The 25,646-nt window shown below is 39.4% G+C and overlaps 2 protein-coding genes across 4 annotated transcripts in view; both read right to left on the bottom strand.

Moving 5' to 3' along the window:
- txndc11 (thioredoxin domain containing 11) overlaps window positions 1-4,277 on the bottom strand; it is a 76,281-nt gene extending 72,004 nt beyond the window's left edge. Inside the window, exon 1 of the mRNA XM_073060315.1 lies at window positions 3,904-4,277. Within this exon, the coding sequence (XP_072916416.1) occupies window positions 3,904-4,043 (140 nt within the window). The 5' untranslated portion in view covers window positions 4,044-4,277. The remainder of the gene's footprint in view (window positions 1-3,903) is intronic.
- Window positions 4,278-9,050: 4,773 nt separating this feature from the next.
- zc3h7a (zinc finger CCCH-type containing 7A) overlaps window positions 9,051-25,646 on the bottom strand; it is a 104,879-nt gene continuing 88,283 nt past the window's right edge. For 2 of the 3 annotated variants that reach the window (XM_073060312.1, XM_073060313.1), the window contains 7 exons: window positions 23,492-23,568; window positions 20,320-20,453; window positions 17,948-18,053; window positions 17,756-17,864; window positions 15,594-15,721; window positions 13,642-13,805; window positions 9,051-10,083 (listed from right to left, as the gene is read on the bottom strand). In XM_073060312.1, the coding sequence (XP_072916413.1) occupies window positions 9,894-10,083; window positions 13,642-13,805; window positions 15,594-15,721; window positions 17,756-17,864; window positions 17,948-18,053; window positions 20,320-20,453; window positions 23,492-23,568 (908 nt within the window). In that variant the 3' untranslated portion in view covers window positions 9,051-9,893. The remainder of the gene's footprint in view (window positions 10,084-13,641; window positions 13,806-15,593; window positions 15,722-17,755; window positions 17,865-17,947; window positions 18,054-20,319; window positions 20,454-23,491; window positions 23,569-25,646) is intronic. The other variant, XM_073060314.1, reaches the window with a different exon arrangement.

Here is a 25,646-nt window from a genome sequence, read left to right as displayed (position 1 = left end):
TCAATTCTTGGCATCTGCTGGCAGGACAGAGTCATAAATCCAGAGGTCCTAGTCAGGGTAGGAACCACCAGCGTTGAAGCCATGATTGTAAATGCACAGCTTCAATGGACAGGGCATTTCATAATCATGAAGGATTCCTGAATTCCCAAGCAGCTACTAAATGGCAAGCTTTTGCTGTGCAGGAAGAATCAAGGCAGGCCCTGTACAAGGTTCAAAGACTGTGTGAAAGCTAACACTGCACACACTGGGTTTGTACCGAACTGGCTGGAACAGATTGGGCAAGCTGGTGAGCCTTGGTTAGAACTACTCACAACAACCTGGAGAAGAGACTCCCAGCAGTCCTAATCGTTGCCCAACAAGGTACAACAGAGGCTCCACTTCCAGAACCAGCACAGTTTTCATGTCCTTATTGTGGACGTCTACGTCACTCAGCTTGGATTCAGCAGCCATGTACGACCAGACAAAACTGCACAAATCTGAAGTCAGTCAGAGACGATGCACAACCTATCACACAGGCTAGTGTATGATTAAACAAAGATAACAAGTAGGATGTTAATGATCAATGACGTAGAGTTGAATGAACTAAACTGATTAACTGAAACCAAAATGGGTGTAGAAAGAATCAAACTGGGTGAAGGACAACCAAACTAAAAGATAAGGGTGTGGCAGATGTAACAGTTTAACCTTCAGATCATCAATTCTTATGTCATGCTAAGAGTAAGCACAGCAACAACACTCAAAATGGGCATCCTGCATCAGCAAGGTCTCGCCCAAGCAGAAATTTCGCAGTACATGGGAGCTTCAAGTTGTGTTGTCCCAGGTCTTCTGAAAAAGCTCAAGAAACAAGTAAAGTCAAGGACCGGAAATATAGTGGATGGCCATGGAAACAGAGTGCAGCAGATGAGAGATACATCAAAGTAATGTCCCTTCTAAATCAGAAGTTGTCCAGCACTGTTATCAGCTCTAATCTTAAACAAACCATTGGAATACAAATACACCTCTCTACAATCCTGAGAAATCTCACCAGGAGTGATGTTCATGGAAGAGTTGCTGCCAAAAAGTATTCTTCTGAAATGGAAAGAGACTCTCATATGCACAAAAACACAAACTGCATTCTGTTGTGTGAGGTGTGCACTTTAGATGGTGTACTAAGCCATAATTACCGCTTTTTTAAGTCTTCAGGCCTTAACAAGGACTGGGATACTGAACAATGGCAACAAGTGTTCTGGAGTGATGAGTCAAAATTTGAAATTTTTAGATCAAACAGGGGGCAGTTTGGCTGTAGAGCTGGACAGAACGACATGGATAGTGTCTACAGCCAACAGTGAAACATGGCAGAGGTTCCCTGCAGGTTCGGACCTGCATTTCTGCAAATACAGTTAGTGATCTGATCAGAAGTAATGGAATCCTCAGTGGTGAGTACAAGCAGATTCTCATCCATCACACAATACCATCAGGAAGGCGTCTGATCAGTCCCAACTTCATTCTGCAGCAGGGCAATGACCACAAATACACAGCCAAGGTTATAAGCACTATTTTCATCAAAAAGAAAACAGAGTTCTGCAACAGATGGTCTGGCCTCCAGAGAGCCCTGATCTCAACATTGAGGCTGTACAGGAATACTTGGATAGACCGAAACAAGCAATCACACAGTTTACTTTGAAGGCCTGAAGACTTAATAAGCAGTAATTATGGTTTAAAACACCATCTAAAACACACACCTCACACAACAGAAAGCTAGTTGGTCAGAACACATTGAGGGTGGCTGAAAACACGGCCTAGTGAGAAAGAGCTGGAAATCATCAACAGAAATCTTAGGCTTACACCATACATACAGGGGTAAAGGTTGCTGTCAGTTTTTTGCGTTAATGATAGCTCCACCTTAATACAAAAGTGAAATTTAGACTAATGAAGTACAAAGAATTAAATTTCATATGAATAACCTATAACCTCAAATCTTGATGGATAGAATGAGCAGGAAAACTGTTTATTAATATATTCCAATTTTTTTTAAAACTACGTATGACAAAAAAGGCCTGGAAGTTTGTTTAGAGCTTTCAGTCAACACCACATCATCCACTCTATGAACTACTACCATTATTTGTTCACATTCAAAATTATTTGAAGGATCAGGTACAAATGAGGAAAAATTGTGCTTTTCTACAGCAAAACTACATGAATGACATCTCTAAATTCATGGTCCAGAACGGGAAAGAATGAGTGTGCCATCCCAATTCTGAAGCCAAGTCAAAATATTCAAAACAAAATCCATGCCAGCAATAAGATGTACTTCCAATCACATCAAGATACCACACATTACTTCAAAATCATTGCTCAAGGTATGCCTAGTAGCTTCCAAACATTTCAAAGTTCTTGCTTTTTTTTAAAATTTCCCTTCAACTACCACAACATTTAAAAATATTGAGAAAAAAATTAGAATTCAAAAGGGTTTCTCAAATAAATTATTTTGAGCGACGGAAGGTGAAAGGTGACCTGATAGAGGTGTACAAGATAATGAGAGGCATTGATCCTGTGGATAGTCAGAGGCTTTTTCCCAGGGCTGAAATGGCTAGCACGAAAGGGCATAGTTTTAAGGTGCTTAGAAGTAGGTACAGAGGGGATGTCAGGGGTAAGTTTTTCACACAGAGAGTGGTGAGTGTGTGGAATGGGCTGCCGGCGGCGGAAATGCTAGGGTCTTTTAAAAGAGTCCTGGATGGATAAATGGGGCTTAGAAAAATAGAGGGCTATGGGTAAGCCTAGGTAGTTCTATTGTAGGGACATGTTCAGCACAGCTTTGTGGGCCGAAGGGCCTGTATTGTGCTGTAGGTTTTCTATGGGATATGGTCCAAGTGCAGGTCAGTGGGACTAGGCAGAAAAATGGTTCAGCACCAGCCAAGAAGGGCCAAGGGGCCTGTTTCTGTGCTGTAATGTTCTATGGTTTCTAAAACACTCCAATAAATAAGTAGATACTGTATTCAGCACTTTGTACAGTGTATCAATTCACAAGGGTTAAAATTCTTTCTTTCAAGCTCCACAAATAGGAAAGTGACAAGAGTACACTCAACGTTAAAACTTCAAATTACTTACAAGCAATTGTCTTTTCTGCATTCACGTAACTGCATAAAATATATGCATACATTATTGTTTTCGTAAGGTCAATACTGCATACGGGAAGTGCAAGAGAGCGAAGTGAAAGAATGACACAGGAGCAGTATACAATTATGCAAAAACAAAACAAGGGCGGTATGAACGGGACTACAGATGCCAACTTGAACAGAGTGAGCAATTAAGGATGTTCTAATGGAAAAAGTAAAGAGCAAGCGCTTGCCAGGAATACGCGAACAATGTGAATGGATCACTGATCACGTCCACACTCAGCTCAGATTAACAACGCCAGGATAACACTCAACAAGTGTCTGGGCAGGGGAATGGGTCAGTTTATCAGGGCAAGCAAGCAGACAATTCCTCTCACTCAAACATATACACTCCAACCCGTGCTAGGGAAGGCCAGGCCAGGATATGAGAGCGTTACAGCATCAATCGCTGCATTATAATTCCAGTGTCAGGATAAATGAGCAAGGTGCAATGCAAAGTACAAGCCCAGCATACAACTCCACAGTCAGAGGCAGGGCAGGTGAGTGTATCAGTCAGCACAAGCAACCGTGTCACCTTCACCACCGATAACAGACAAGCATTTCAGACAGGGTCAGTTTCCCCGGGCAAGCTGCGTGTCAATGCCCAGGTCAGGGCAAGGGATGTGTGTCAGTGCCAGGGCAAGGCATATACCAGTGCCCAGGGTCGGGACTAGAAGTGTGCATTAGCTCCCAGGTCAGGAGAGTATCAGTGTCAGTGCCAGTGCCACGCTTCCTGCCCTGCCCCACAGACGGCAGCTCGGCCTCTTACCTCAGGGCGAAGCGCAGGGTGACCACGGTGCAGATGACGGCCAGGGCTCCGCACAGGAGCTCAGGTCTCTTCGCCATGTGACACAGCGCGTTACCGACACACCCGCACTGCCGCCCGAGCTCCCTGTGTAGCCTCAGCATCCCTCGGCACTGCCTTTATAGCGGGGAGGGGAGGGGAGGGGTGGGGACGGGGACGGGCGCAGGCCGCCTCGCACTCGCTCAGCGCCCGCGGCCTCGGTCGCCAGCCCTCGCAGGCTCGTCGCCGGGCGAACCCCGTTCCGCCACGTACTCGCCACCACTTCCACCCCGGAACCCGGGGCCGCGGCGCCCACTCTGACAGAGTCAGGCGCATCGACGTCGCGTCCACAAGGCAGCCTGGGATAGTGGAGGACTCCTGGCTGGAGGAGTCATTGAAACAGGCTGGAGCTCCTGTGGCGGTCGCCTCAGGGTCCCTGTGCGAGGTGGCTAGCCTCTGGTCAACTTTTACCAACCCACCTCGGTGGTGAAACCCCTGCGTGACCATGATGCTACGTAAAGATAATCTGACAACATAAAACGTCTTAACCAAAATTACACTAAGCTTTGCACTATGTTTATTCTTTAGTGTATATTTTTATTATAGATAAATCTTATTTTTGAAATAAATAGGTAATTGGTAAAATTATTTTCATTTATATAGCGCTTCGAGACAACACAGATTTTACCCCCCCCCCCCACACACAGTCTGTTATAAGATTAATGAATGGTCCCCTAGTATGGTAAAATGGACCTTTGACTTCACAATCTCTCTTGTTATGATCTTGCATCTTATTGTGTGCTGCACTGCATTTTCTCTGTAGCTGTTAGGCTTTATTCTGCATTTTGCTACCGTTTTACCCTGTACTATCTCAATGCACTGTGGAATGAAGTATGAACAAAATGCAAGGAGGCCAGTTCCACCGGTACAGCCCCAGTCTCTCTCTCTGTCCAAACGCAGCTGATCAAATTTACACAGAATAAGCCAATGTCGATGGCTAAAATATTATCAAGAAGTGGGAGTGAAGCATCTGTAACTGTAATTAACAAAGTATTAGATTTTGGTATTTAATAATTCCACTTGCAGAATCTGGCACCATTTTGGTCTAGAATGTAGAGAGCTGAATGCATTTCGATTTGAGGGTTTAACACAGAGTTTGAGGTTTATTGGTTAAGTACACACTGCTTGTGATCTTATTTTCTCACCCTCTCTTTCATGCAGTCAGATAAAACTTGAGATCGAGAAGCAGGAGTAGCATAACTATGTTAACTAATTAGTGCCTTGGTGTCTTTCTGACTAATTGCCATAAAAACATAAATTAAGGACTTGAATAATCAAAGCTGTTGAACTGGGTGTCATTTCATTTGTAACCAATGATACCACAATGACCTAGCTTTGAATTCTTTCCTGGATTCAATGGAGGGAACTTATCAGTCTGATGAGTTTTAGAGATTAATTTTATTTCCTATATTGCTAACAAGTATGCAACTCACGAGGTCAAATTCGACCATGTTGTGTGTTTCTCCCATTTTGAATGTTGACTCTTCCTGGTTTTGGAGAACACCGGGCCCCATTCTCTCCCACTTGGATACTTCTTCAAGCTCAAGTTTATTGTCATTCACCAAGAATGACAAACATTTTCTCGCCAAGTGAGAAAATGTTCCTCCAGACTAAGGTAAGTAACACCATTCATATAACTCACATCCAACACAAAGTAATTTTACCACAAACAAATTAACAAATAATAAAGTTTTAACAAAGCAATGAGCTGTCTGCCAATGTGTTAAAGATTATTGAAACCAGTATCTTATATTGGCAGCACGGTAGTGTAGTTTTAGAGCAATGCTTCACAGCATCATCGATCAATGATCAGGGGTCAATTGTCACTGCTGTGTGTGAGGAGTTCGTATGTTCTCCCATTTCGTTTCAATGAATACGTTTAATATCAGAGAAATGTATACAATATGCATGTGGGTTTTCTCTAAGTGCTTTGGTTTCCTCCCACATTCCCAGCTGTACAGGTTAGGGTTAATAAGTTGTGAGTATGCTATGTTGGTGCCGCATTTGTGGGCTGCCCGCAGCACATCCTTGGACTGGTTGGTCATTGGCAAAAAGATTTTGCTGTATGTTTCTATGTTCTGATATACATTTGACAAATAAAGCCAAACTTTGAATCTTTACTCTGGGCTTTCCTGGAGCTGTACAAAACAAAACTTCTACAAATTATGTCCTGTGAAATTTCATTTGAGACTTCTGCTATCAAAAGGAGCATGAATAGGATGCAAACACAATAGATCTCTTACCTGTCTATTTGGACCAACTTACCAGCAATCTTTGCTACATTGACAGTACGGTGCAAAAGTCTTAGGCACGTAAAAAAAAATCTGTAAAGTGAAGATGTGTTCAAATTAATTAAACAAAAACTTTTTAAGTACCAGAAAATTTACTATAAAGAGCAGTAAATAGTAAAAATCTAAATCAAATCAGTATTTGGTGTGACCATCCTTTGCCTTTAAATTGCATCAATTCTCTTAGGTACACTGTTGTGCAGTTTTATAAGAAAATCGGCTGGTAGGTTGTTCCAAGCATTTTGAATAATTTGGCACAATTCTTCTGCAGAACTTGGCTGTCTCGCTTGCTTCTGTCTCTCAGGTACTCACAGACAGCATTGATGATGAGACCAGGGCTCTGTAGAGACCATACCATCGGAATACATGTAAAAAATCTTGCGTGCTTCAGACTTTTGCACAGTACTGAGTCCGTCCTTTGGTTGGGGTTGACCATGGATATTCTGTCCTAGCGACTGACATGATACACAAGCCAGGGCAGTAGAATATGGACAGGAAGCTGTTGCCCATTCTGCAGGCTCCTCCTCTCCACACAACTGATGAATCAAAAGCGACGGCAGAGACTGACACAGTTTGGCACCAGAGTTGCCAGTCAGCATTGAACTCAATGTGAAACTGTCTTCAGGACCCTAGCTTGATTCTTCCTTCAGGTTTACTTCGGAAGCCTTCCTCATGAGTGGATATAGCTGCAAGGCAGTGGAGGTTCGAGATCAAAGTTTTCCTTCTCCTAGATGAACTGGTAACTATGGCTGACAAGCCCCATCTGCCCAGCACGTCTGGCTTTAAGGCACCATTAAACCACTTTTGCCTTCTGCTGTCAGCAGAAATAGTTTGGTCAGACTTGGTAGCTAAGCCACACGTGAAGGCCACGATATGCACTTGGTTGTCAGAGGCTATTTGAGACGCACACCATGGGAGCATTTAATTGTTCGCAGTACCCATCTCCCCCAGAGATAACAACCTTAAGAAAACTCATGCTGATTAATTGAGCCATAAAGTCATCATTTGTTAAAGATATGATGTTTCATAATTCTCATAACTCAGGCCATTCAACCCATTGAATCTTCACGCCAAATAAGCTCTTACGTTACCATAATGACTTTATGTGGTTGACCTCTTTAATCTCATTGCTGTTAGAACTAGAATCATGTCAAGTATTTACTTCTCCCCAGAATCAGAATACGCGAAGTTACCTCCGCAAAATCCAGGGTACTAAGGGTACTATTTAACCGTAGGAGTGAAATGAAAATTATTAAAATAGAACTGTGTGAGTTTCCACCAGTGCTCCTGTTACCTCCCACATTCCACAGACGTACCGGTTAATAGGGTGGTGCGGGCCCGTTGGGCCGGAAGGACCTGTTATTGTGCTGTATCTCTATAAAAACATTAAGAGTGTTTAGCAAGTAATTTCTATCTCAGAGACAATGGAATGACGGGCTGGATTGCCAGTAGCTGTGCCATCAATTTGAAGGACATGTCGCTCGGTTTTCCTCACTATTTTGAATGTGCAGTGTATGTCTTGCACCTTGGCTCCAAAGGAATATTGTTTTGTTGGGCTGTATCCATGTACAGTTGAATGATAAGTTGATTTGATTTGATAATTTGATTACTGACCTGTTGAGTATTTCTAACTTTTACATTTTAGATTTCTAGCATCTACTACATTTTGGCATGTAAAAATTGATTTGTCACTGTTTGTTCTTCAGGATCTATTGTAAATAGCTGCTTTGCTTAAATATATGATCATTAATACATTTAATGGTTCAGATTTATTTTGGAAAATTCAATTACCACATCATCCATGATAATTCAGTAACACCAGGGGGCACTGCCAGTTCTCCCAGCAAACACACAACTTTGTTCATCTGCTATTAATTTTTGCAAGTTATTATACTCTTCCACGTTGGGCACTCCAGAGACCCCCTATCATCCAGTCTCTTTCAACCAGCACTCCAATCTTTTGTGTTGTACCCATTCTCCTGGTCTCCATCCTCTCCCCACTGCCCTTCCCCTTTCTCTGCAACTCCTAACTGGATTCTTTTCTGATATTTCTCAGCTCTGATGAAAGGCTATTGACCGGAAACAACATTTCCTTCTCTTAGGAAACTGCCGGAACTGCTGTGGTGGCATGGTAGCGGGTGGCATTACACTTTTATGGTTTCTGTGTCCTGAGTTCATTTCCTTTCACTGTCTGTAAGGAGTTTGTACATCCTCCCTGTGACTACGTAGGCTTCCTTCAGAAGCTCCAGATTCCTCACACGTTCCAAAGAAGTTTGGGTTAGTAGATTATCTGGTCACTTAGGTGACACGGGCTCATTGGGCTTGAAGGGCCATTAACATGTTGTATCTTTGGATAAAAGTGAAAACCCATCAGCATTTTCTCTCCGCCTCTAGACCTGGGGTCCACAGACCCCTTTGCTTAATGGTATTGGACCATGGCATTAAAAAAAAAAGTTGGGAAGCCCCGCTCTAGAGTCTAGCATGTGTTGCTCTTTGACCTTTACTCAGCAAACTGCAAACTTTGCAGTCTGGCACTCTCAGCATGCTGTGCTGTGAACAGACAGTGTTTCTAGCTGAGCCCAGACTTTCCTTCCCAGGTGAACTTGGAATGAGGTTCGGTGAGAAGACAGCACACTGTGCGGCAAGTCAGATGTTGATGAGGAACCAATTAAAGAGGCATGAAACCATTTCATAAAGAAATCGAAAACATGGAAGAACTTCAACACACGCTTCTATTTGTAAGTAAGATGAAGAATATAATTGCAGATAATATTCACTCCAGTGTATAATGTAAACCATCTCATCTTCTTTATTAATGACATTATTGGTCCATATAATTTTTTTGCCAATTGGCAATTCATGTGATTTTAAAAGAAATCAACATTTAAATAGCAAGCAATATATATAACCAAACCATAATATTCTTTATCTTATAACCAAATTATTTTTTGCTGTTCTTTAACACCTGCTTCCCTGTTGCCATTAAATGAGGACACTGGTAAAATGTAAATCCATTCATCCTGTATACTGATGAATGATTTTGTTTAAAAACTATTACTTAGAAGAAAAAATCATAAACAGCTTCCTACTGTTCTAACACATTCAATGATGATAAATTTGAAACTCTGAACCATTATCATTTATTACAATGGTTTGCCACATTATTGATCCCAATTCTTCTGCTCTTACTATTATGTAAACGCAAAATGTTTACAACAAAAATCTGAGACCTTTTCATACAAATCTTAATTTTTTTCCTATGTCTCTAGGAGGTTTGAAATGCATTCCTATGACATTATAAAGAATATCATAAAAATTTGTTCCACTTTAATATATCCCATGTTTTTTTCTTGTTAAGCTGCTTGTCATCTTGAAGTAAGGCAGCGACTTTCACCAAACACTGTGTCATTGGCTATAAAATGTGCCAATGTACAGCGAATACCGTCATACTCCTGCTTCTAACATATACCACTTTCACAAGACCACAGCAATTTTTACTGTAGGAAAGTAAAGCAGGAGCATAATTCAAAGAATTGCTGCTTATATGCCTCTTAGTTTCAGTTTCAATCAAGAGAATGGCAATTTATAAGACATTTCTGAACATATGAACATTCCATGGTTATTATATTAATTTAATTCTTTAATCAAAAAATCAAATTTGCCAAAGTCATCATCATCTGGGGCAATCAAATGGTCTTTTCTGGCTTTAGCTAGCTTCTGTTTTAGAACTTCTCTTCGATCCATCCATTCTTGCAATTCTGCTTTACTATGGGCAAGTTGGCAGTTCTCTCCATCTACACAGGTACCAGTCTGATGCCTGTAATCAACATAAACACACATGTATCAATTGATATTTGCTTCCATAACATACTGCTTTGCAGTAGAAGTTGTACGTTACATACTAAACCAACATTGTCGATGCTTAGTGAGGGGCTGGGTGTCACTGAATTGAGACTCTTGAGGAGGGCTTCATAGAATGCATTAATTTGAGCAGCATGTTAGTGAACCTACAAGGGAAAATACTATCTTAGATCTAGTTCTGTGCAATGAGACAAGTACGATTAATGATCTTGTAGTCAGGGATCCTCTTGGAAAGAGTAATCATAGTATGATTGAATTTTGCATTCAGATGGAGGATGAAATAGTTAGATCTAAAACTAGTGTATTATGCTTGAACAAAGGAGACTATAACGGGATGAGGGAGGAGTTGGCTAATGTGGATTGGAAGCACAGGCTATTTAGTAGGACAGTTGAGGAACAGTGGAATACTTTCAAAGAGATTTTTCACAGAGCTCAACAAAAGTATATTCCAGTCAGTGTAAGGACAGTAAGTGTGGGGAGAGCCAGCCTTGGATAACTAAGGAAATAAAAGATAGTATCAAATTAAAAGCTCATGTGTACAAAGTCACAAAGAGTAGTGGGAGACTAGAGCATTGGGAAAACTTTAAAAAGCAACAGCGAATGACTAAACAAGACATAAGGGAAGATAGAGTATGAAAGGAAATTAGCACAAAATATAGAAACAGATAGCAAAAGTTTTTATAAGTATATAATGCGGAAGAGGGTGGCTACAGTCAATGTAGGTCCCTTGGAAGACAAGAAGGGGAAATTGATATTGGGTGATAAGGAAATGGCTGAGGCATTGAACGACTATTTTGTGCTGGTCTTCACGGTGGAGGACACATCTAATGTGGACAAAATGGGAGGTGAGGACCTCGATAAAATCACTGTCATAGGTAGATAAGTATAATAATCACAGGTAGATAAGTCCCCTGGTCCTGATGGGATGCATCCCAGGGTGCTGAAGGAGTTGGCGGCGGTTATAGTAGACGCATTGGTAATCATTTACCAAAACTCTCTAGACTCTGGGCAGGTCCCGGCGGATTGGAAGACTGCAAACATCACGCCACTTTTTTAAAATGGATGTATGTAAAAGGTGGGCAACTATAGGCTTAACATCAGTAGTCAGGAAAATGCTTGAAGCTGTCATTAAAGAAGAAATAGCAAAACATTTAGAAAGGAGTGGTTCCATTAGACAGACGCAGCATGGATTCAGAAAGGGCAGGACCTGTTTGACAAACTTACTGGAGTTCTTTGAGGACATAATGAGTGCAGTGGATAGAGGGGAACAGGTGGAAGTCGTATACATGGATTTCCAGAAGGCGTTCGATAAGGTGCCATACAAGAGACTTATAAATAAGATACAGATGTATGGAGTTGGAGCAAGTGTATTGGCATGGTTAGTGAATTGGATAACTAATAGAAGGCAGAGAGTTGGTATAAATGGGTGTTTCTTCGGTTAGCAGTCAGTGGTGAGTGGGGTGCCGCAGGGGTCAGTGCTGGGCCCACAGCTGTTTACCATTTACATTGATGTTTTGGAAGAGGGGACTCAGTGTAGTGTAGCAAAATTTGCTGATGACACTGAGTGGAAAAGCAAATTGTACAGAGGATGTGGAGAGTCTGTAAAGGGATATAGATAGGTTAAGTGAGTGTGCCAAGATCTGGCAGATGGTAAATCTGCAACATTGGTAAATGCGAGATCATCCACTTCGGAAGGAATAATAGAAGAGCAGATTATTATTTAAATGGTGTAAGATTGCAGCATGCTGTTGTGCAGAGGGACTTGGGAGTGCTTGTTCATGAATCGTAAAAAGTTGGCTTGCAGGTACAACAGGTTATTAAGAAGGCAAACAGAATATTGGCCTTCATTGCTAGAGGGATTGAATTCAAGAACAGGGAGGTCATGCTGCAACCATACAGGGTACTGGTGAGGTCACACCTGGAGTACCGTGTTAAGTTCTGGTCTCCATACTTGAGGAAGGATATAATGGCTTTGGAGGCAGTGCAGAGGAGTTTCACCAAGTTGATTTCAGGGATGAAGAGGTTAACCTATGAGGAGAGATTGAGTCACCTGGGACTATACTCTCTGGAGTTCTGAAGAATGAGAGGGGATCTTATAGAAACATACAAAATTTTGAAAGAGATAGATAAGATAGAAGTAAGAAAGTTGTTTCCATTGGTAGGTGAGACTAGAACTAGGAGACATTGCCTCAAGATTCAGGGGAGAAGATTTAGGACGGAGATGAGGAGAAACTGTTTTTTCCAGAGAGTGGTGAATCTGTGGAATCCTCTGCCCAGGGAAGCAGTTGAGGCTTCCTTAGTAAATATATTTAAGATCCAGTTAGATAGGTTTTACATAGTAAGGGAGTTAAGGGTTATGGGGAAAAGGTAGGTAGATAGAGCTGAGTTTACGGACAAATCAGCCATGATCTTATTGAATGGCGGGGCAGGCTCGATGGGCCGGATGGCCTACTCCTGCTCCTATTTCTTATGTTCTTATGACACAAATCTACTAGGCAGCCAGGAAACAAGGAGTGAGAATTTCATTGAATACTAATTCAAGAACCAATATTATATTTGGCACTCTCATATTTTAAAGCCACAATTTCAATACACTTTCATAATTCTTAAAATCATGGCTTCAAAGATTCAAGTACATATATGTCACCTTACACTACTCCTGAGATTCATTTTCCTGCAGGCATTCACAGTAGAACAAAGAAATACAACAGAATCAATGAAAAACTAAACACACAGACTGACAAGCAACCGATGTGCAAAAGGAAACACTGCAATTCCAGAAAAAAGCATAATAACTTAGCAAATAAATAAATGATACTGAGAACATGAGTTGTAGAGTTCTTGAAAATGAGTTCACAGGTTGTATTCAGTGATCAGTTCAGTGTTGAGTTATCCATGCTGGTTCAGGAGCCTGATGGTTGAAAGGCATTATCTATTAATGAACCTGGTGGTGTGGGACCCAAGGCTCCTGTATCCCCTTCCCTATGGTAGCCGCGAGAATGATCTGGGAATGATTTGATAATGATTTGGATCTTTAGTGTTGATATAAATCTGTTAATTGTGACCGTACCAACAGGACCAAAGAAATGGCTGCTTTCCTTACAGCTGTTTGATTTCTGAAAACAGTTGTGCAAGTAGAATTAAATAAGAGAGCTAACCAAATGAGATACAATAATAGATTTTACTTCAAAGCACATACTCACACTAGGTAAAATGAATATCTAGGAATGGACATAGATGGTAATAATAAGCACACAGCATTCATTATTTACAACAACCTTAACTGTGACTGCTCTACGTTAGCTAGGTAACTGACAAATAATCACGAAGTGCAAGGTCTTCTAAAAATTATGATGCTGTTTGTTGTTTTATTTTATAAAAGATTATTGCTGCCAATATAACTGGAGGAATGGCTCTGACATATGGTTTTCGTTAACTAAATGATGGAAATATCTTTCTTAAAGCAAAACCACGTTTTTTTAATGTTGTTTAAAAATGATTTAGAGATTCTTACATTTCACAAACACTGAACTGTCCTGTGGGAAAGCGATATTGCCAACAGTTTTGATCATCTTCACAGCTAAAAACTTTCTCCTTGTGTTTCTCTGAGGTTATATGCTGTTGCCACTGCTTCTCGCTGTTACAGTTTTTCCCACAAAGCCAACAGTGATAGCAACTCTTTGAAGGAAACACAATAATAATTGCCTTTAAGTCCATTGCAGCATCAAAATTACAAAAAAACTTGAAGTAAGGGACATTATAAGTAAAAACAAAAGCGGAGAAAGGCAAGTAGTGTCCACCATAAACATGAGATTCTACAGAAATCCAGAATAACAAACACCACCTTTTTTTGCTGGAGAAAATGTATGATGATCAATAAGATGAATAAAAATCTACCCAAATTATGTACATTTCCCTTGAAAAAGACTGAAGTACTAAGCAAACAGAAAAAAAAGTAACAGTTCTCAGAATAGTTTTAATGAATATTGGGTTAATAATAGAAACACGTAGACCAGTCTGCCATCAGAAAGATGGTAGAATTTTGATATTTTTCTTCAATACTAAAAACTCAACCTGTATCACTTATTTGTTAAAACACTAAATTAAACAGTCTTTTCAAAAAAATATTTAAAAAGTATGCATCAATGTTAATCCCATTTCCCAGATCTTGGCCTGTAGCTTCCTATGCTCAGCTGTTCACATGTTTGTTTAAACATTTCTTAAGTGCTGGTAGTTGCTTATTCCATCTCTGAATACATGCTTAGAAGTATGACTACTAAGAATGTATTCATTATTTTGTGATCATTAACAGTTAAGTCAACTTTCAACTGTATCAACTCCTGCTAAAAATTAACCCCATCGCTTCACTCTTTATTAGTATGTCATAATAAAGAGCACTTTAATATTAAAAAAACAAAATGTAAACTACCAAAGTACAAAGACAAATTTTTGAATCAAAAATTCACAGGCGAGCGAGGAAAGATTTAAGCTTCCAAACTAATTTGAGAATCAGATAATAAAACACAGACAAAATGCTGGAGGAACTCAGGTCAGGCAGCATCTATGGAGAGGAATAAACAGTCATTGTTTTGGGCTGAAACAAGGGTCTCAATCTGAAACGTCAACTGTCTATTTCCCTCCAGAGATGCTGAGCTCCCCCAGCCGTTTATGCATTGCACCAGATCCCAGCTTCTGCAGTCTCGTGTGTCTCCAAGCTTAGCAGGAATGATGTTTCCTTTCCACGTTGATTGCAAATTGTTGTTTCAAAAAGTTGTTGTCATACCTTAATTACTTCTATTTTTCTTAATTAAAATGCACTTTATTTTGACATTCTAGTAATGAGGAACAGAAGGTATTATACCAAGAGCTGGTAATTGATCTTTAATCATGTTCAAAGTAAATTTTATTATCAAGGCAGATATATGTCACCATATACACCCTTGAGATTCATCTTCCCGTGTGCATATTCAGCAGATCTACAGAATAGTAACTATAAAAGGTCAATGAAAGATCAACCAGAGTGCAGAAGACAACAAACTTGCAAATGGAAATATACATAAACAGCAATAAATAACAAGAAAATGAAATAACAAGATAAAGAGCTCTTAAAGTCCTTAATATTGATCCCAGAATTAATCGGTACAGAAGTCACGTTCTAAGATCTATACATTCACCAACTACATGCACAATCAGTACAATGTTGAGAACTGGCTGTCTAGTCAAATCCATCTTGGGGAGAACGTAATCTATTGAAATTTTAAGTACTCGCAACCAAGTAAGACTAGGGATTGGAATGCACAACAAAGTACTTACAATTTACAGAATTATACTTTGAATAAATTCAATTTGCAGGAGAATGTATCACTATATCAAAAATCAATATTGGAAAATTACTTAATGTCATTTACCATGGTCAGGAATTTGTAGTTGATCTGTTAAGCATCTGTTATTTAATCAGTCACTTACCACAAGATCAGCATAATCGGTTGGCATGTGTATCTGCTTCCCATTCTCCTTTGGTACAGAAGCTGCTTCTTCTTTTTCTGGCTCATGGCTCTTTAGCCACTTTTCATATAGCTGTTCCATATCTAAGACTGAAAATTAAAATTAAAACTGAATACTGGGAAAAGAATTCAAAAAATGAACAATCAACAGCATAAAACTTCTTAGATTTAGATTTTCAATCAAAAAACGTATTACAGTGCACAGCAACCAGGCAGGAAAGTGGCTGCAGATAGAATAACAGCCAGGACCTTGTTTAATAGTTCAACATGCCCAGGACACCATATAACCTCTCTGGCATCTGTTTCTGAAAATTTTTTATATAAGAATGAGATGATATCATAGGTCTTTAATTTATCCTACTTGTTCCAAAAGAGAGTGTACAGTCCTTGACATGAGAACAATCGAAGTATGGTAAGTTACAATAATTGCAGGGGAGAGCAAATCTCTTAAAGGAAGTTTTAAAAAAAAATAATGTCCCACATCAAGCCAGGAATAAGGCACATCCATACTCCAATGGATCGTTATAATGCCTTTGTTACTCCAGTCCAAACTAGCAAAGGAAAGAACCTGAATGTACAAGGCTCTGCAGTGCGAGAAATCTGGCATGAACCCTTCTGCTCTCTCCACTACGGTACAGGGAACCTGGCACAAACCCTTGCCTCCTGTTCGTGCATCCACAATAAAGAAGTGCCCAGGTTTGGGAATGGAGAGGCTGATTTCAAGGGCTTGTGCTGGGGTGTGCCAGGGGTGAACAGTACAACATGCAGGGCTGCTCAATAACTAGCACACTGTGGGAAGGCCACTGCAAGGACTCAATGTACTTGCTTTATGGATTGACAGATCCTGTTGGAGGTAATGGGAACTGCTGTGTCCATATTCATAAGACCATAAGGCCTTAAGATATAGGAGCAGAATTAGGCCATTTGGCCCATTGAGTCTGCTCCGCCATTTCATCATGGCTGATCCAATTTTCCTCTCAGCCCCAATCTCCTGTCTTCTCCCCGTATCCCTTCATGCCCTGATCAATCAAGAATCTATCAACCTCTGACTTAAATATACATAAAGTCTCTGCCTACACAGCTGCCTGTGGCAAAGAATTCCACAGATTCACCACACTCTGGCTAAAGACATTGCTCCTCATCTCTGTTCTAAAAAGATGCCCCTCTGTTCTGAGGCTGTGTCCTCTGGTCTTAGACTCTCCCACCACTGGAAACATCCTCTTCACATCCACTCTGTCAAGACCTTTCACCATTCCTTGCTGGCTGCACACCTCTCCCCAGAGCAACAATGTGGTAGTTTGTCCTTAATGGAATAGTGGCTAATGCCCAGTGATGTTCTGAACTCACTGCCCAAGCCAGGAAACAGTGCCAGGTCCGTACCTCAGTGCTCAGTGGCGGGTGGCCACACAACTTGCCTCAGCTTACTCGACGCTAAGTTTCTCACTCAGCAATTATTGTAACAACTGAGACAACAGGGTTCCCAGCACAGAGGGGATGTGTTAACCCATCCTGGCAACCCATTCTGAGGTCTCAGTGAGGTATCAATATATCTCCGGGTTAGAATTATTTTTAATATGCTTCAAAATTTCCCTTGCCAAAAAGTGTGTGCTTGTGTACAGGCACTGCAGGAGGTATGAATGTTGAGCAAGTCAGATAAGGTTGTACCACTGCACTGATTAGCTCAGCTCCTATTGTGACAAGCTGTACTAAGTTTTCTGATTTTCAGCAGCATATGAAATTATTCCAATTTATTACTGCAGAACTGTACTGGTACATCTACTCAAAAGTTCAAAGTTCAAAGTAAATTTATTATCAACATACATATATGTCCCCTGAGATTCATTTTCTTGTGGGCATTCACAGTAAATACAAAGAAATGAATCAATGAAAAACTACACACAAGGACTCAGAACTTTACAGTTGAGGTATTCCAAAAGGAGAGAATCCATATTGTCAAATATCAAAAAAGGTTTTTGTTCAATAATCATTGCAGAATTGTGTTGTTTAAAAATCTAAAAGGAAGTATTACTCGTAAGGAGAATATTATTTGTTGTACATGACGGTAGATTTTAAAGCAGCTTTAAAGTTTAAACAGAGAACAATAAAGCTTTAGTCTGCACTTACTGTTATTGTCTTTCATATAGGTCCACATGTCTTTTTCCTCAAGACTGTGGGCAAAGGAGCAGTTCCCAATGTACCCACATTTCTTTCCTTTCGCTATATGCATGCATAACTGAAACAGAGAGATGTCACTATGGGATCCATAATTTGCAATGGCAATTAGTTATTTGATATCATCATAATAAAAATACTTACATCAAACTGTTGTGGAATTGGTTTCTTTGATGGCAAAGGGCGTATTGTTGTCCATTTTTTACGTTCATTGGACATCACTAATAGCACACGATGCTCTTTGGTCCAACTGTAAACAGGTTTTTAAAAAACACATGTTGGCAAAGATAGTAAAATGTTTCATTTCTAGTAGCATATGCCTACTACATTTTGATATTCTTTGCATGATGATCAATGTACAACAGAGACTTATGTAGAATCAACATGAAAATCTCTAGGGAGTTTCCTATTTGACAGCAAAGCTCCACATCGGGGTGAGGGGGAAAAATGGGAATATGCTTATAGAATAGAAGCAAGTTGTGAAGGAAGTAGGCTACCCTCAAGACTGCACCATTCAAGATGATCACGGCACAACAACACTTGGCCTCAAATTCTCCCCTCATAGCAGTCCCCAAAATCCCACAATTCCCCATCTTCCAAAAATTTATCTATCGTCACTTTAAACACTTCTAGCCTCCACAACACTCAGGGACAGAGAATGCCAAAAATTAATTCTCTACGAGAAAATAAATCTCACAGAAATCTTACATGAGTTAAAGCCCCATCCTGACCACATTCAGCTCTTTGAACTTCAAAGAATATAGCCTCAACCTGCTTAGCCTCCCTTGTTAATCCACTCCAGTGAATTTCCATTGAACTGTCTACAATGCTACAACAATTTATCCTCATATAACAGAGGGGATGTGTTTCTAGAAAATTGTCCATATCTTGATTTTCTGTAGCATCAACCCTGTACAAAAGTTGACAAAATTTGTTGTTTCTTTTCCATTTTATATTTTTGCATAAATTCCTTAAGAGAAAAATTTTATTCCACATTTCAAAACAATTTGGTGGAGATTTATGAATTCTGAAAAGGAGAATTTCTGTTATTTGACGTGCTACAAAGTGAGAATACTCTGTATATGTTTATTCATGTAAGGGACCCAATCATTCATTATCATTATATTTGAAGACCTAAATACAATGGTCCAAAACTGTTTTCAGAATTACAGAAAAGCACATTGCACAAAGCATTATTTATACATAAATGTCACATCAAACTTGGAGGAGACAGATGTGTAATGAGTTGTAGTAATCAAAATGTTGTATTTTACAATACTCTACCATTATCTTTCTCAAAAACATTTCACTTTCTGGCCCTTCATTCAAATGGTAGTTTAAAAAAAAAATTCCTTGATATAACCAAAGCAATTTTACCACAGGAAATGTAGTCAAGTAACTTCATAATCAAAGCAGACTTTAATTTACATATTATTATTGAAGTTGATCATGATGTTAAAAATTTAATTGTTAAAATTTCAACTCTTCAAAGTTTGGTTATTTAAGCTTTTTTCCCTCACAACTTCTCTTCTATAACTGATTCCGATTTCTACCTTAAGGATATTGTACTGTCTTTGCATGATTTCTTTAAGAGTACTTCAACAGGACTGATTTGGATCTTACTTGCCCTTTTTACTTGTATTTTACGACTGGGGCAAGGATGTTGTGTGTGCAGCATTAATCCTGTCAATGGCACACTTCAATAACTAGTAGGGCAAAATATCATTGCCACCATAACACAAAAGGCAAATGGAACAAACAAAAGGTACTGTTTTTCCAATATGGCCAATGTATCAGTGTGTCATTCAACATCATCTTTATGTGCCATGTCATAATGAGATCAAGGTCTTTCCATGGACATGATTGCTCTTGGCAATTTTTTCTACAGAAGTGGTTTGCCATTGCCTTCTTCTGGTAAGTGTCTTTACAAGATGGGTGACCACAGCCATTATCAATACTCTTCAGAAATTGTCTACCTGGCACCAGCAGTTGCATAACCAGGACTTGTGATATGCACCAGCTGCTCATATGACCATCCACCACCTGCTCCCATAGCTTCACCTGACTCTAATCAGTGGGAGGGGAAGACTAAGCGGGTGCTGCACCTTGCCCCAGGGTGACCTGCAAGCAGATGGAGGGAAGGAGCACCTTACACCTCCTTAGGTAGAGATGTATCTCTACCCTGCTACTCAGCTGTATCATTAATCAGATAAATAACAATGGCAAACCTATATTCCAGAGAATTCCTATGTCATCCATTAGATTATAATATATTCTCATAATTTAATAGTGAAGGAACAAATTAAAATAGATTAGCCACTGCAACGGAACTAATTACTGCATTAAATAGTCGGTTTCTTGCATTATCCAAGCGTTCTTTAAAATTTATATAATACAATAAAACAACAAACATCTAATTATATGAGTGTCTATGATGCTGTAATACAATTACACACATATTCAAGAACCCTCCTTTGATTGAATTTACAATACCGGGTAACTATTTAATTACTTACGGATGTCTTGCTTTAGCATTGCAGTATTTTCTGTTCTTGTCCGGCTCACTGACCTGTCCGTACCTCCAGCATTGTCCACAGACAAACATGAGCTTTAAGTTGAGGTTCCTAGATTTTGAAAAACCTACAGGTACCTTGAAAATTCAAGAAAAGCAATCACTGACTGTTCACCTCCAGCAAGCAGCACAAGGCAATAACTCCAACCTATGCCACATTATAAAGAGCCCCAGGATATTGGGTCACTATCTCAATACATTCTGCAGATGCTGGAAATCCAGCATAACACACACATAAATGCTGGAGGAACTCAGCAGGTCAGGCAGCACGTACGGTGGGGAATGAACATGCGACATTTTGGGCTGAGGAAGGGCCGAACGGTCAACTGTTTATTCCTCTCCATAGATGCTGCCTGACCTGCTGAGTTCCTCCAGCATTTTGAGTGTGTTATTTTTAATCATGATACTGTTCACTCATTTACTGGAATAACTATGACAGTAACAGGTTTGAAAATTTGTGGTTATTCCTTCAAAATTTGCTTGAGTCACACATCCAATCTATGGAGTCATAGAGCAATACAATAGAGAAATAGGCCCTTCAGGCTATCGAGTCTGTATGAACCATTAAGCAGGAGTTTTAACATTAATTCTATTTGAACCTGTTTTATTTTCCCCCACATTCTCCACTCTCCCATAGTGGCCAAATAACCTACTAATCCAAAAAGGGAGTGTGCAAACTCCACACAAAAAGCACCCAAGGTCGGGATTCAACTTTGGTCTCTGGGGCCATGGGGCAGAAGCTCTATGAGTTGTGCTGCTGTGTCGCCCCCAAGAAGCTTATGGCTTCATTTGAAATACATGCGTTTCATTAGTACAATTGTATTTATAGCTAGAAGCCAAATTTTATATGGAAAACAGATGAATGGGCTACAAACCAAGCCTCATTTGTACTGTTCAAGAACTACTTTGCTGGTATCACAGTAACATGTATCACACATTAAAAGAACACTGGTGACTCACTCTTGTCACCAAGTGCAAGGGTTGCTCTTCGGGATTTGTAAAGGGATTATCAAAATATTTCTTGTAAAAACTGTTTATAATTTACAGTTGGTCTAATGTATGCTTTTCTTGTGAATGCTGCTTACCTGAATCTATGTGATGCTGCTACGCTGTACCTGTGCATCAATGCACTGTGCATGTGATAATAAACTTGACTTTGACTTTCGATAAGCTATTCACTAAGTGGGGAAAAGATGTGCCAGCAACACTGTAAGGATGGGAGGGGGTAGATTTCAAGCCCAGTATGTTTTATAGTGTGTGCATAGTTCAGCAGCTTCATAGTCTGCTATATTACAATGGATGGAATATTGTGCGTATGCTCTACAAGTGGGATGAAAAGAAACAATGGAGATAAAATGAAGGATCTTCAATATTGGGCAAATACCCAGCAGAACTGATGGATGAACTGAAATGTCCCTTTCTCTGCTGAATCATTCCATTAACATGTAGTGAAGAAATATATTGAGCGGGAGAGGGCAACCATTTTCAATTATTGCAATTGTTTTCGATACTTAGGCACATTTGGGAATTATAACCCTTGTCTATTCTCGAACTGGTTAGTTAGGCATCACATGCGACGCAATTACAGCTTGGGAAATTCAGGAGTTTGGAGATAAATTCTGGTGCCATTCTGTAAGGAGTCAGTACGCCCTTTCCATGGAATGAGTGGGTTTTCCAAAGATGCTCCGGTTTCCTCCCACAGTCCAAAGACGTACCGAGGTAGGTTAACTGGTCATTGTCCTGTGATTAGGTTAGGGTTAATCAGGTTTGTGGGGGCTGCTGGGGTGGCCTGGCTTGAAGGGCCTACTCTGGGAGGGAGAGAGGGAGGGATGGATGGATAGATAACTGCCTTAATTCAAAGTATGAAGGCATACTCTTGATTGTGGTAAAACTGGTGATATAATTCTGTAGGAATTTACCCATCTGGTGTTGGTTAGCAATTGCTCCCGCCTACATAAAGTGAATGATTCTACTATGAGATCAAGCAAGAGGAATCAGATCCTAACTATGATTTCCAGTGTAATTTTCCAATACTTGGTTCATGTTATCACCCTGTTATTTAGCAATATAAACCTCCTGTGGGTATTACACCAGTAATAGCTCAGTGCACAAAATCTAGTTTAAAACTGAAACAAGCACTTGGAAATTATATATAGACCACTATGCAGCCAAGCTCCGCAGCAGGTCAATGCCATCCTGATTTCAAATGTCAGACTGACTGCAATAGAACAAACAGCAGAAATGGTTGAAGAGCTGACTGGAGACGTCTGAATTTTTTCCAAAATTCCTAAGAAACAGGTGTAGTTTATAACAATTGGCATTCCAACTGGATAATTAGTTAAATAAATGTAATGTTCATTTTGCATATTGGTGTTGTTTGATATTACATTCAAGTGTCCTTCTGAGTTCTGAGCCACATTAATTTGATCAGCACTTGCACAGTTTGTTTATAATCTCACATTCACAGTATTTCTACAGATTGGATGAAGAACATGCATTCGAAAGAAAAGGATTTTGAAAAGAATCAAAATGAGAAGGATATCTCTTTCACATCTGAGATGGGATTGAAAGTTAATTGGTTTACTAAATCCACTGAGAGCCAGTGAACCCTCTCCCATTGGTTGATTAGCCACGACATTTTGTTAAGAGTTCATCTAAGATACAAAATTTCCTGCAATTAGTCAAAATGTGACACATTCAAAAAGAAAGTTTTAGTTATAAACATGCATATGTAAGTGTATCTTGGGGGATAAAATTAAAGACTAAATAAATAGTTTAAAAAGCTGAGTTTGGGATACTTGGGTCCATTTTCCTCATGATTGTTAATCTTAAAGTTTACATTTGGTCTTGACATGCCCTCACCCCTGTCAGCTATTTATCATTACAACATGGTGAAGTCTGTTATACAATGCATATTAAGAGTAATCTTTATTCTCAAAACATGGATATCCAAACTCGTTCTGTAATATCAGTGTATATCTCTAGAACTCATAAACTGCACCCCCCCCCATCTGTTGTGTTAATTGGTCCATGTGAGAAACTCTCAGAACTGAATTTGCTAGTCAGACAACAACCATCCCTGCACAACGTATACAAATGCAATTGAAGATGTTTACCTGCCCTGCTTGGACACTGGCTTCCATGTTCTGCCAATACTTTTTTGATTCCTGAGTAATTACTTCATGAGTTATATCTGGCATTGGGAAATATAAACAGTGTAAAGTTTCAACATTCAAAGGTATGAACACATGTACGTACAGGTATATAAAATGAAGATACATACACAGAAATAATTTTGGTCTTAAAAGAGAAGTTCATGAAAATAAGTTTGATATGTGATTTTGTTTTTAATGAACTTCAAAGAATGCACATTGGCTATTCTTTTTTTCAAATGTTTATGATCAACATTCACTCGTCTTTTTCTAGTAGCATAAACTTGAACAAATTAATTAACATGCGAATTCCTTCATCAAACTTAACCTGTTGACATAAATTTATACTAAGGGATTATTGAATCATTCTTGGCTGAAACATATTCAAGGAGTTTTCTAAACTGAAAGTTACGTTTCCAGTCTTTATGAACATCCTTCAAACCAACCAAAATTCCTCATTTTGTCACTGAGATTTGTATCCCTTTAAAGTGCTAAAATGGAGTAAATTTAAAGAAAAAATTCCTTTCATGGTATGATTTTAATTACATTATAGGTGACAGTGGCAGAGAATAGAACTAATCCACTGAATGCATTTCAACATAGTGTTTCAAAATACAATGAAAATATTTATTTGCACTCCAGTTGATCTTTCATTAATCCTGTTATAGTTACTATTCTGTAGATTTGCTGAGTATACCTGCAGGGAATGAATCTCAAAGTTGTATATTACGACATATATGTACTTTGAACTTCAAAAGATTACAATATATAACCCATTTTGAAATTATTTATATAAATGAATCAATACTTCAGAGCAAAAATACCTAAAGGACATTTATTAACCTGAAAACTATAAACATTCCAACACTAGATATAAGGTCAAGAGGATTTAAATCACAATCAATCTATATTCCAGCAACCACTCCAATAAGTGGTGTGCCCGTACTGTGCAAGATTAACTCGAGTTGCACACTGAGCACACTGTTTAACAGGACTGCTCTATGAATCTCCATGCATCTAACATTCATCCTACTGTAAAGAATTTGCTAAAAGAACCAGTAGGAAGTGAAACTAATTGTTTACTTCATAGGTGAAACACTTCTCTAAAGTTATATACTTATAACTTCAGGAGAGCTTGAAATAGGGGATTTATAATGGGGAATATTGAAATTAAAGTGAAATGAAACAATTACTCTCATCTGTCTTCACAGAAGACGCAAATGAAAACCGTCAAAACTATTATGAACTAAGCCACGGGGAAGATTAAAGAAATGAAGGAAATTGTAGTAAAGGTATAGCACCAGGGAAATTAGTGAGACTGAAAGACAAATACATCACAAGAACCTGGTCTTTCAAATTTCTAAGCAATACACACAAATTGCTGGAGGAGCTCAGCAGGCTAAACAGCATCTACAGAAATGAGTAAAAAGTCAACGTTTCAGGCCAAGACCCTTCTTCAGGATTAGAAAGGAAGGGAGAAGACATCAGAATAAGAAGGTGCGGGGTGGGATAGTTCCTCAAATAGTTTCTGCAGATGGATGAATAGCAAATGTTGCCCCAGTGTAGAAGAAAAGGAGAGAAAACACAAAGTATATTACCACATCACTGGGAGGGAAAACATTGGCATTTATAATAACAGATGGAAAAAATAAATTAAAAACTATAGGATTAATCAATCATCATGGACTTAACACAGAACATTACAGCACAGTACAGGCCTTTAGGCCCATGATGGTGTGCCGATTTTTTAGCCTACTCTAAGATCAATCTCATCCGACCCTCCTATACCCCCATTATTCTATCATCTATGTGCCTATCAAAGAGTTTCTTAAATGTTCCTAATCTATCTGCCTCTACCACCACCTGTGCAGTGTGTTCCACTCACCCACTACTCTCTGTGTAAAGAACTTACCTCTGACATTTCCCCCCCAATGCTATCCTCCAAACATCGTAAAATTACGCTCCTTTGTACTAGCCATTTATGTAAGAAAAACCTTGCTTGTCCAATCTACTGAAGTTCTTTGAGGATACAACTAGAAGAATAGACAAGGGGAAACTAGTGGATGTGTATTTAATTTTTCAGAAGGCTTTCAAAAGGAGTAGGAGGACAATAAACTGG

Source organism: Hemitrygon akajei, chromosome 11 (genome assembly GCF_048418815.1).
Source record: "Hemitrygon akajei chromosome 11, sHemAka1.3, whole genome shotgun sequence".
NCBI classification, from domain to species: Eukaryota; Metazoa; Chordata; class Chondrichthyes; order Myliobatiformes; family Dasyatidae; genus Hemitrygon; species Hemitrygon akajei.
Note: the sequence above shows the minus strand (reverse complement) of the source record. Positions and strands in the feature narration are given on the sequence as shown.